Below are 13,118 nucleotides of genomic sequence, written 5' to 3'. Positions count from 1 at the left end.
ACCCCATCTCGTCCCTCCCCCACCCCAAGAGGGCACACATTCTGAATACCCATTCCCTTAGTCTGCCTTCCCTTCTATCTCTCACCCTCTTCTCTTATCCCCTTCCCTTTCAATTTTCCTGCAGGGCAGGATGGATTTCTGTATCCCATTTCCTGTATTTCTTATTTCCAGTTGCAAGTGAAAACATTTTTTTTAAACATGTGTTTTTAAAACTTTGGGTTCCAAATTTTCTCCCTTCCTCCCTCCCCACCCACCCTCATTGATAAGGCAAGCAACTAAATATAGGTTATATAAGTGCAGTTATGCAAAACACTTCCATAGTAGACATGCTGTGAAAAACTAACTCTATTTTCCTTAATCCTATCCCACCCTCCCCCATTTATTCTATTATTTCTTTTGACCCTGTCCCTCCTCAGAAGTATTTGCTTCTGATTACCCCCTTTCCCAATCTGCCCCTCTCTTGTTCCCTTCCCCCCCCATTTTCCTGTAGGGTAAGACAGATTCCATACCCGATTGAGTGTGTATGTTATTCCCTCCTTAAGCAAAATTCTATGAGAATAAGACTCACTCATTCCCTCTCACCTTCCCCCATTTCCCCTCCACTGTCAGATCCTTTTCTGGTTTTTTTTGTGAGATAATCTACCCCGTTCTACCTCTCCCTTTCTCCTTCTCCTAGTATAATCCTCTCTCACCCCTTAATTTTATTCTCCAGATATGACCCCTTCATTTTCAACTCACCCTGTGCCCTCTATCTATCTATCCATCTATATCTATATATACGTACATATAATTTTTCCCCTCCAACTACCCTAATACTGACAAAGGTCTCATGAATTACAAATATCATCTTTCCATGCAGGAATGTAAACAGTTCAATCTTACTAAGTCTCTTATGATTTTCTCTTTCCTGTTTACCTCTTCATGTTCCACTTGAGTCTTGTATTTGAAAATCAAATTTTCTATTCAGCTCTAGTCTTTTCATCACGAATGCTTGAAAGTCCTCTATTTCACTGAATGACCATTTTTTCCCCTGCAGGATTATACTCAGTTTTGCTGAGTAGGTGATTCTTGGTTGTAATCCTATCTCCTTTGCCCTCCGGAATATTATATTCCATGCCCTGTGGTCCCTTAATGTAGAAGCAGCTAAATCTTGTATTATCCTGATTGTGTTTCCACAATACTTGAATTGTTTCTTTCTGGCTGCTTGTAATATTTTGTCCTTGACCTGGGAACTCTGGAATTTGGCTACAATATTCCTAGGAGTTTTCCTTTGGGGATCTCTTTCAGGAGGAGATTGGTGGATTCTTTCAATTTCAATTTTGCCCTCTGATTCTAAAATATCAGGACAGTTTTCCTGGATAATTTCTTGAAAGATGATGTCTAGGCTCTTTTTTTGATCATGGCTTTCAGATAGTCCAATAATTTTTAAATTCTCTCTCCTGGATCTATTTTCCAGGTCAATTGTGTCCTTCATTCTTGAAGAGAACCAAAATGACATCATTATGTTAGAGTCAAGGTAAGTGCGTCCAATTGTGGCTGATCTGGCTAATTTGAGCTCAACGAGCTTTACCACAAGTCAGGCACAAATAGTCCATGTAAACTTCTGGAGTGGAGATGTCTTTAAATCTGCACATCTCACATTTCTTTTGAACTATGCAATTCTGCTTCACTTGCAGAGCACAATGCTTTCTTTGATACAGGCATGCCATGCTTGGTGGTCCTTCGCCAGTGTCTCCCATGTCAGTAATCGATTCCAAAACATATATACATACATATGTGTGTGTGTGGATACATACATAATATATAATGACATCATATATTATTACTATATTATATATTATACATAATGTGTTTACATAATCTGTATTGTGAATATACATGTGTGTATACATATATATATGCATACAAGATTATGCATAAGCATACATATATCATCTCCCCAAACTGATTATAATTGCTTTGAAGGGCTGGACATGTTATATTCATCTTTATATGCCAACCTACCTCCTCACCAGTCACCAAATAGTAAGAGTTTAATAATATTTGCTTAATATTCTCAGGGTGATTATTAATAGCTTTCCTTTTGACCATTTCTCTACTCAATATTCTCAAGCAAAGAAAAATATATCTATACTATAAATTCCAAATCCTAATACTTCACCCTCAAATTGCTAATAATTTCTAACAACTCTATCAAAAACATACTCACAAGGGCCTTGTAATACAAGTCCTACAAGAGCTCATTAAAACATTCTGGCAGAACAACTCATGCCTTCTTGTAATAAAACATGGAAAACAAACAAAAAAGTAGCACACGCACACACACATACATACACACACACACACACACACACACACACACACACACACACACACTTCACATTAAGAATGAACTGACCCAGAAAAACAGCCCAGCAGGATGTAATGAAAAGGGCACTGGAAGATCCGGGTTGAAAACCCAGCTTTGTTATTTGTTACCAGTACGCCCTTACGTAAATCACTAACTTCTCTCTGTGCTTCACTTTTTTTTATCTGTAATCTGGCAGGAGAGGAAGGAAATACATGGTTTCTACGGTTCCTTCCTATTCTAAGTCTACAATCTTACAATAAAGAAAAACTGTAACATTAAATTAATGCAAAGAGAACTTATTAAGTGCTTACTGTGTACCAAGGGATACTAAAACAAAAGCAAAGAGTTCTTGTCAACAAGCAGCTTATATTCTAGTGTAGGGTTAGGGAATAACACAATATGTATAGTTACATAAATTATTAAAATTAAGTACATATTAATTTGCAAATGAACACCAACAATTATGGGGATCAAGACATGTCTCCTATCAAATATAAATTTAAGCAGAACCTGAATGGAGGTAGGAATTACAAGAGGAGAGGAAATAAAGCATTCCATGCCTGTGAAAAGACAAGGAGTAAAGAGATGAAATATATCATATAAGGAAAAAATAAAAATATCATTTTGGCTGGAATAAAGAGTTCCTGACAAACACTAACTTGAAATAAGTCTAGAAAGATAAGATGGGCTAGATTGTGAAATATTTAAATATTTCTAAAGGAGTTTAAGAAAAAATAGAGAGATATGGACAGACCCACAATTCAAAAATAGCAATTTGGTAGTCTTGTGGTATCCTTTCTCCCCCCTGCTCCCTTTTCAGTTTCTTTTAATGTGTTATTTTCCTCCTACTGATTAGGATGTTCTGAAGGGTAAGGACTACCTTTTGCCTTCTTTTTAACTCCAAGTGCTTAGCACAATGCTAGGCAAATAGTAAGCATCTAATAAATATTTACTGACTGGCTGGTAACTTATCAGAAATAGGGAAGATGGGGAGAGACTGTGTTCCACTGTGGACAAGTTTGAGATACCAGCTTTTTGCCTCATTTATGACTCCTCTGATCACAGAATCTGGAAAGAGACAATATTATGAAGGAGTGAGCTATGGCGCTTCTTCTCCTCTAAAACCTTTTGGTCCTTGGTCTCTGTAATTCTTGTTTTCCCTTTTAGGTGAAAGAGCCTGGAACCTCTGATCTTATGAGCAGATCAATATTGTAAAGTACATCCAGTGCAGTCTCTATGCCATGAGGACAAGGGAGCCCAATGAAACCTGATTGATCTGACAGAGGTGCTACCACTGCATGCACACTTGGTGGACCAGTACTATATAAGAAATGAGCAGCGCTTACTCAGGAGAATAGAATAAAGTCATTCCCTCAAGGTGTTGGGGAAAATATCTGTATGTTGGTTCTTGCTATATCATTGAAATAAATATGTCTTTGCAAAAGCTAAGGGACATTCAGGTAGACATGTCCAATAAGCAGTTCTTAATGTAGGATTAGAATTCAGGAAAGAAATAACAGTAATAGTAATTTCACCTTTTGTAAAGCTACTCATGCTATACTTGTGGATAGATAGAGAGATGTTGAGCTAGGTAACAGTACAGCTAGGTAGAATCACATACAGTTGAATGGTTGGATACAAAAAGTAGTTACTAATGATCCAGTGTCAACTTGGAAGGTCTTCAACATAGTCCCTTAAAAATCTATGCCTTTTTTTAGTTGTTTCACTTGTGTCTGATTCTTCATGACCCCATTTGGGGTCTTCTTGGCAGAGATAGTAGAGTGGTTTTCCATTTCCTTCTCTGGCTCATTTTACAAATAAGGAAACTGAGGCAAACAGGGTTAAGTGACTTGCCCAGGGTCAAAAAGCTAGGAAGTGTCCAAGGCTGGATTTGAACCCACAAAAATGAGTCTTTCTGACTGCAGGCTCAGCACTCTATACAACGTGCAACCTACCTGCCAAATCTGTGCCTAGCCCTATGGAATTTATTAGATGTTTTCTTAAATTAAACTTTTCTTAATGACTTGAATAAAGAAATGATGGCATGCTTACCAAATTTGCAGATGACACAAAGCTATAATAAATAATTAAGACTCTAGCTAATGCAGTTAGGATTCAGAAAGATATTGACAGTCTGGAACACGGAGCTGGATCTCACATAATGAAATGCAATTTGGATAAATATTAAATATTATGTATAAGTTAAAAAAAAAAAACTTTGTTAACAAAAGCTGGCAGTTAGGGAGCCAGACAGCAATTTGTCTGAAAAAGGTCTGTTAACTTTTGATGTGGCAGCTAAGGAAGTTAAAGCGAACCCAGAATCATAGGACCTTAGACCTCGAGCTGAAAGGGGCCACGGATCCAAGACTACAATGAAAAGCCTAGTGTCTAGGACGTGGGGAGGGGAGAAATAAGAGCTCTGGGCACATTCTCTAAAGGACATTTGTAAACAAGTATTTCATTCTTCCTATCTCTCAGATTCATAACCTTAGCACTGTACCATCCTTTTCACTCTCCTCCATCCCACACATCCAATTAGTTGCCAAAACTTGCTATAGCTACATTTACAATATTTCCTCGATCTGATACCTTGTGCATTTTTACATTGACCATTTTAGCTCAGGACTTCATCACTGTTTGTCTAGATTAATAAAACAGGGGCCTCATAATTGCTCTCCCTGACTCAAGTCTCTCCCCACTTCAAACCATCCTCTACAATGATGCTCATACTGCTGATTTTCCTTGAGTGAAGAAGTGATCTTTTCAAATCTCACTACCCTCCCCCCACTCCCCCATCCCCAAATAAATTCCCATGGCTTCCTATTGCTTCTAAAATAAAATTACTTCCCTGTTTTACTTTTAATGTAACTTCATAACCTCTCTTTCCAGTCTCATTGGTATCCCCTTACTCAGAAATCAAGTAAAATTAGCTTTCTCTCTCTTCCTCACACAGGACAATCCATCTCCTGTCCCTATGTTTTAGCACTGGCCTGGAATGTATTCCCTCTTCACCACCGCCTCATAGAATTCCTCTCTTCTTCTTCTTCTTCTTTTTTTTTTTAAGGCAAATGAGGTTAAGTGACTTGCCCAGGGTCACACAGCTAGTAAGTGTCAAGTGTTTGGTCTGAGGCTGGATTTGAACTCAGGTCCTCCTAACTTCAGGGCCAGAGCTCTATCTACTGTGATACCTAGTTGCCCCCTCCTCTCTTCTTTCAAGATGCAACTTGATCACCACATCCTTTTGTTGTTTTTCAGCTATGTCCAACTCTCTATGACTCCATTTGGGGTTCTCTTGGCAAAGACACTGGAGTGGTTTGCCATTTCCTTCTCCAGCTCATTTTACAGATGAGGAAACTGAGGCAAACAAGATTAAGTGACTTGCCCAGGATCACACAGCTAGGAAGTGTCTGAGGTCAGATTTGAACTCACTAAGAGGGGTCTTTCTGACTCCAGGCCCAGCAGTCTATTCACTGCACCACGTAGGTGGTCCTCACTACATCCTATATGAAGCCTTTTCTGATCTCTCCCCCTCTTAAACTACTTTATATTTAACCATCTTGTGTTTATTTGCATTTATTCTCTCTGTGTTTATTCTGGATATCCTTAGGTATTATTTCATTTATTGTATTTGTATCCCCACAGCCTAGCACAGTGCTTGACATATAGTTGCTGTTTTAATAAATACTTGTTAGTTTCTTGATTTATTGAAGATAGAAACTAAGGCTGGATAGTAAGTTATCTTAAAAGCTTAAGGAACTGTGATAGATTACAAGATTGATAAGACTCACCAGTGTAATATAGTAGCAAAAAAAAAATTTAAAAACCCTAATATGACCTCAGGTATATTAAAGGGAGGCATAGTGATGAAAAAGATGGAGTGAGCATCCTATTGTATTGTATCTTGGTTAGAAAGTCATTTAAACAGGCTTGAGTTTTCTTATTGGCAAAATGAGGGTCCTGACTAGATTATTTCTAAAATGTTTTCTAGCTATCAATTCTATAATTTAAAAGGTTTATATATATATGTATATGTGTGTATGCATATATATATGTGTGTGTGTGTATATATATGCATATATATATATTATATATATGCATATATATATATTATATATATATTTGCTTAAATAAGGTCAAAGTCATCACTGACAGATTATTACATTTTGGCAGTTGTGAACCAGTTTTGATAAACCATTTGGAATATGTAAGAAATGTTGCTAATTTGTTCCTATTCTTTTTTGATGCAGAAATCACAGTAGCTAAATTTAAAAAAAAAAAAACAACAAACTTCCTTTCCATTAGTTTTTTCTTTTTGTAAATTAATTGATTTTTGAAAACCAACAACACTCATGCCTGGTCAATAGTGTCCACTCTTTAGTCCAGAATTTATAACTAACCCTTCATATCCTGCATCTTACCTACCTCTCATCTCAGACTCATTTTATACTAATTCCCTCACCAAGGTCTCCATGACGACAGGATCAATGTCTTACATCACCTTCTTATCTCCCCCCATATCTAGCACAATATAAGCACTGAATAAACTACTGAATCAAATAGCTCAAAAGCCCAAAGAAATACTGGAGTCATCACGAAGTATATCAGAAACAAAACAGAAAATGTTATTTTACCCAGAAAATGGGGGTAGAGGGAGTAGAGTCTGTACTTACGTAGGCACTGAGTTTAGTTCTGAACACCATACCTCAAAGAAAGAAACAATGAATCTGGGAGAAGTCCAAAGAAGAGTAACTAAATTATCAAAGAAATAGAGATATTTAGATATGAGAACAGGCTAAATAAAATTTAAAATGTTTAAGCTTAAAAAGGCAAAGATGGAGGGAGAATATGAGCTTATGGAGAGGGTGAATATATACTTCAGGTTCACTAAATTCCAGAATACTAGAACTGAAGGACACTAGCTTTTTCAATTTGGAAAAAAATAAAATTAGGACAAGTTTTAAAAAGATACAGCTGACAGCAACCTTTGGAAGAAGCCAGACATATTTCAGCTGGTGGGGGGTTGTGGGGGGGCCAGGTTTGCAGAAGAGTCACAGTGATTTAAGAGAAATTCCACAAAGTGTACCCTAGCTCTTCATTACAGGAAGGGATGTCTGAACACCAGGAGCATATGTAGATTAAAGAGGAGGTTGGGTCAAATGTTCTCTAAGCTCTAAGCTCTGTTCTCAGAGGTCTAACATTCACTAAATTTGTGAAATTCACTGACTCATTTGTGAAATTTTAGTTTGAGAACAACAAAAAAATGGCTCAAGTATTTCAAGAAACTTTCTACTGTCACTGGGTAGATGGAAATCATTTATGCTGATAAATAAATACAAAAGAACAAAAAGAAACTTGGGCAATAAAATTTATTTTTCAACTTCTCCCCCCCCACCCCATCCCATTACCTTGATTCTTGCTTGCTCTATAAATTCCAGATGAGCTTTTCCAAACCTGGACCCAGCTCCAAACCAAGGAATCCAGCCACTTATGCAAGGGGGTCTGTGCAGATTCCTTTGCTGATGAAATAAATAAAAGGCAGTGCACCCCAGGATTATGGCCAAGGACATTAAAAATATCTCCATTTTTCCGTCCGGCCACCAGCAGGATTGTCATCGTCGTGGCTGTCTTGATCGTTTTATAGGAGGTGGGAAGAGAGTTCGCACCTCCTAACTCGCTGGCTGCAGTCTTCCAGCACGTTGCCTTATTGACTGACAAATCAGGCCGGTGGGGGCCGGAGGGAGCCTTGGAGAAGGGGCAGGCGCGGTGGGAGGGAAACGAGCGTCTTTCGAACCAATCAGAAGGCTGGGCTTGAAAGGCACGTGAAGAGGAAAGTATAGCGGGCGGGGTTGAGAAGACTACATTTCCCAGAAGTTTTCGCGCGTTCCCTTGTATGTGTTTGCCGATCGCGCGTAGCCTCGCTTGCACTGTTGGTTCTTCTGTGTTCCGTCCCGCTGCGGGTTGGGAGCTCCGGGGGTCCTGCCAGGTGGACGAAGAGAGAATTTTGACCCTCGTGTGTGTGTGTGTGTGTGTGTGTGTGTGTGTGTGAGAGAGAGAGAGACTTGGAGCGGGGGGAGGGGAGGGTTTAAGCTTGTCCGAATGTCCTGCCAGGTGGACGAAGAGAGAATTTTGACCCTCGCTCAGAGATGGCCCAAACGAGTACATTCATACTCTTCTCCTTCTCAGATGTCGTGGCCGAGATAGTTTCCAATTCCACTCCTCTCTGGGCTTCCCTAGTGCAGGAATGTTGGGGGAGGGGGGGAAGGCTTGGTCTGAGAATGCACAACCAGTCTTAGGGGAGAAGGATGCTGGGCTTGATTAAAAGAGATCTCCACCCACCTGGTGCATTACCATTTCTCATTCATGGTGTGGCTACAAAGACCTCTTGGCTTTGGAACCAGAAAAGACTTAAGTTCAAATCCCAGCTCAGCCACTTGTCTACGGCATGGGTGTGCCCTGGACCCAATCAGTTAACCTTCCTGGGCTTTTCTTAACTGGACTTGGAAGAATGCTTCCAGCTTTAAATCTTATGAATCTTCCAGGGCTGGTGGCTCTCGGATTGGGAGACCAGGAATCAGAAGACTATTTTAAATCCCAGCTGCTTACTGTGGAAAGAGAATTGGAGTTTGAATTAGGAGACTTTGTTTCTGAACTTGCCTCTACTATATACTACCATGTCACTGGGTAAATCACTTCACCTCAGTAGTCTTCAATTGACTTTGTAATTGATGGTGTTGAAGTCAGTGACTTCAACTGAGATCCCTTTCAGTTCTAATTGTTATTAAGTAGTGACGGAGGAAAAGAACCCTAAGGTTGAAGGTGGATCTGAATTTGAATTTGGCTTCTTTCACTAACTGGTTATGTGCTGGTGGGCACATAGCCCCTTTTATGAGCATTGATTTGAAGCCAGGACTTGAGTTCAAATCCCAGGTCTTCTGCATACTATTTGTGTGCCCCTGGACAACTTAGCCCCCCAGGTCACTTGCCTTATCTGTTAAATGGGGGGGGGGGGGATTGGAGAAGATGGACTCTAAAGTGCCTTCCAACTCTAAATCTGTGATTCCAGAATCCTATGACAATGAGGGCCTTGGGTCAGACTTGATCTTTAAAGTTCTTTTCAGCCCTAAAATTTTGATATTCCAATATAGCCATTTTGGTAATGATTTCCTTTAAAAGTTAGATCCACTAGAAATAGTTTTTATAATAAACCACACACATCTTAGTGTGAATTCGTTTTTATTGACCTCTTTATGAAGCCTCGATCAAATGACAAATGGGTAAGAAAATAAGAATAAAGGTAGAAGTGATAAAGACAAATTTTGAGATTACTTTAAGGCTGGTTCTTAGAGGGTGGGAATTGGCCTAACCAAAATAGGAGCCAAAAGGTTTTCTGGACCCACTGACAGAACTTATGAACTGTGTAGTGAGTCTGCTAGGTGACCTATATTACATTCATCTGTTTAAACTAAACTAGTTTTCTGTGTTAGTCTTTTTGACAATCAAATCACCACTGTCATCCTCTGGGTACGTACTTTAGGACCATTTTTTATAATGTGGTGCTCGGGAGCAGAGCTGTAACTACTTATTTTGGTAGCTGGGAAGACCACAATTTGCCCCTCAAATCAATTTTCTAATTTATGATTTGAAAGCAATATAAAAAACAATAACAAATTCAGTTGAGTAGCAGTGAGAATTTAGTTAACATGGGGGCTCACAGATGGAATCATCTGATTGCTCTAAGTTCTAACAAATTTTTCTTGGCAACTAGGCATTATACTGCTATCAAAGGAGTTCATATGTTGATGTTTTTGCATATCCCTAAATTTCTGTTCCCAGAAATAATCTGAAATACCTAGCCCTTGTTGTATGTCTAATTTGTTGGGTTTTTTTTTTTCTCAAGATTCAACACACTTGAACAGAGTCTTTTACAAACTGGCTTCTTATAAAATGCTACTTTTTTAGGAAATAGTAGCATGACAAGATTTTGCTATATAAGAAACATGTCACATAGGAAGGGCTTCTTTTGGTTCCATGCTGGTCCAGACCATGGTCTATTTTTTAGCTTCCCTATTGTCTTGATCTCCAAATTCATTTGCTGCCTTTAACAACTTATTCATCTTCTCTTTCTGACTTTGCCAACTATTAGTACCTTTGTTGCTTCATACACACACTTCCCTTAACATTTATTACATGATGAATTTGCCATGAGCTTTGTGGCTAAATCTTAGAAAATATCGATAGTATGAAAGACCTTTTTCAAATTATTTATATTGACTTTTGAGACAACAGAACTTCCATCCCTGAAATGAAGAAATTGAGGCACAGAATTGTTGAGAGACTTCCCCATTGTTGAACATATTTGATGTTACTAGAAGCCATAGGAAGCTAAATCCCTACTTTTTCCTTTTCCTCTGAAACCATATCTTCCTTGTTTCTAGAGAGCCTAAAAATAAACCTACCTTCCCAACTTTTACTTTGGCATTTCAGGTGAGCTGAGATCCTCCTTACAAATCTTATTTCCAAGCACCAAGTGATATATGCAAATTATAACTGCTGGAATTTCCCGTTGGTTCTCCAAACAGGATTTAATGATTTTGTGTGACTCTTAATAGAGAACTTATCTAAGATGAACTCAAGTGTAGGAGTGCCTGTAGAATAGAATGGGAGGACTGACATCAACAACATAAAGCCTTGGCAGGGATTGAGTCCATGAATCCTTTCGTGAGGGCTTCAGGAAGGAACAGGTATACCCAAGGTCCTTCCAGTGTAGCTCATCGCACCTCTGTACCTATTTACTCCGCCAAGAGTCCCTTGCATGCTCCAGGGACCTTTAGCTTCTTCGAATGCCAGAGTTTGTTCTTAGTTGCCAAAAATGGGCTGCATGTTCTGTTGCATTAGGTTGGGAAGAATTTAGCTAGCAATATAGATTTTCAGTTATTTCACTGAAAATTGAAAAACCTAGACTCCTAGTCCCAATTCTAATATTTTAGTATTTTAATCTACTTAATTTTTTTCCACTTTAGGAAAAATATTTTTGTATAGATGTATTTTAATTTGACTTGTGACTGTAGACACGTTCATTTTCATGTGAATACTTAGTTGGGAAATGTTATTACTCTACAGTTTTAGATCCCCAAATGAAGTGAAAAATGTAGCTGAAGACTAAGATTGACATTTTCAGACCAGATTGAAAAAATAAAATAGAAGAGTAGAAAGTAAAGTGAAAAGATGAAAGTGTTTGTACAGAGCCTCAGTATGAGGTTTAAGGAATATTTAGGGCCCTTGATATAATTTCATCTAAGCCCTAAGTTAATAATTGTTCTGATCACTACTGCTGTAGCCCCCAAATAAGTTACTTTGGTTGTCCCATTAAATAACCAGATACTTAGTTAATAAAGTTAATAATAGTTAATAAATAATATACTGGAAACCAGAAGTACTACTAAACTGTAATGTGTAAACTCTAATGCCTCAAAATGTACAGAGGATCTCTTCCACTACTTAGTTTCCCTATTTTCTTCACTCCTTTCCCGCCCTCTTCTTTCATGTTTCCCTTTCTTCTTTCTTTGTTTATCCTTTGTTTCCTCCTCCTCCCTTCTCTTCCTCTTCCTCCTTCTTCATCTCTCTCTCTCTTCCTCCCTCTTCCTCCCCCCTTCCCTCTCCCTCCCTCCTCCCCCCATTATTGTGGGAGAAGGAAAATGGCTGGGACTTTGGCAACTAATTGGGTGTACGAACAAGAGGAGTAAAAAAGATATCACCAGCTATCAAAGATAGCTCAAAAATTTGAAACTTAGGTAACTACTAGTATGGTGGGAACCTTAATGAGAATAAAGAAGGAAAAAGAGCTGATTTGAGGAAAACATTAACTCAACGTGGGGCATATTGGAACTAATTTGCCAATGAGACAACCAGGTATAGATACCTGGCAAATAATTGGAAATATGAAAAACTAGAGATAGGGAAGGAGGCCTTTGCTGAAGATGTTGATTTGTCTGTTCATAGGATTATAGATTTAGGACTGAAGGAACCTCAGAGGTCCTCATCTGTATTGAGGTCATAGTTGAAGCCATAAGAATGGATTAAAATATCAAAGTATACAATATAAAGAGAGAATAAAAGCATAACAAAGGCAGAGTCCTCTGGAACAACTCTGTTCGTGTGTACAAGGGAGAGAAGGAGCCCAGAGAAAAGGCAAGATCAGAAAGGAAGATCAGTCTTAATTAGAAAGAGAAACAAGATCATGCATTGTCAGGGATACTAAGGGAAGAGAGTTCTAAGTGTGTGGGACAGAGACCACTACTCAAATTCAAAACAAAGACTTAAGTACCTTGAAAGCAGAAAGGAGTTTATTGCTTTCTCATGAGAAAGCGTACTACCCCTCATCGCCTTCATGGCACTGGCCAGGGAGGTCGAATACTACAGAAAGCAAGGCTTATTTATACCCTAACTCGAGTTCATCCTCCCTAACCCCCTTCCCCTTTATCCCATTGGCTGGGCTTCAGGGGGCACAATCTATTCACAGAAATCTTCCCCAGCAACAGAGTACACAGTTTGCCCAGAGACAAGAAAAGGCGGGAAGTCTTGCAGTTTAGGTTGGGGGGTAGGGCTATTCTATTCTTTCTGCTACTTGCTTAAAAACAGGGTCTGAGGGAGTTTTGACAAGGTCAGAAGGGAGTGTGTTTCAACAATACAATTAAATTCCTTGAGAAGGCCATATATGACAGGTGCCTCCAATTTCTCTCCTCCCACTCTTCTTACTATCTGGCTTCTG

The 13,118-nt window shown here is 38.9% G+C and overlaps 1 protein-coding gene across 1 annotated transcript in view; it reads right to left on the bottom strand.

The window, feature by feature from the left end:
- Window positions 1-8,002, bottom strand: part of LOC114025125 (24-hydroxycholesterol 7-alpha-hydroxylase) — a 114,768-nt gene extending 106,766 nt beyond the window's left edge. The window contains 1 exon segment of the mRNA XM_027838465.1: window positions 7,756-8,002. Within this exon segment, the coding sequence (XP_027694266.1) occupies window positions 7,756-7,932 (177 nt within the window). The 5' untranslated portion in view covers window positions 7,933-8,002.
- Between the last annotated feature and the right edge of the window lie 5,116 nt (window positions 8,003-13,118).

The sequence above is a fragment of the Vombatus ursinus genome, unplaced genomic scaffold (genome assembly GCF_900497805.2).
Source record: "Vombatus ursinus unplaced genomic scaffold, bare-nosed wombat genome assembly UNPS02014826.1, whole genome shotgun sequence".
In the NCBI taxonomy this organism is placed as follows: Eukaryota; Metazoa; Chordata; class Mammalia; order Diprotodontia; family Vombatidae; genus Vombatus; species Vombatus ursinus.
This window is presented reverse-complemented; position numbering and strand designations above follow the sequence as displayed.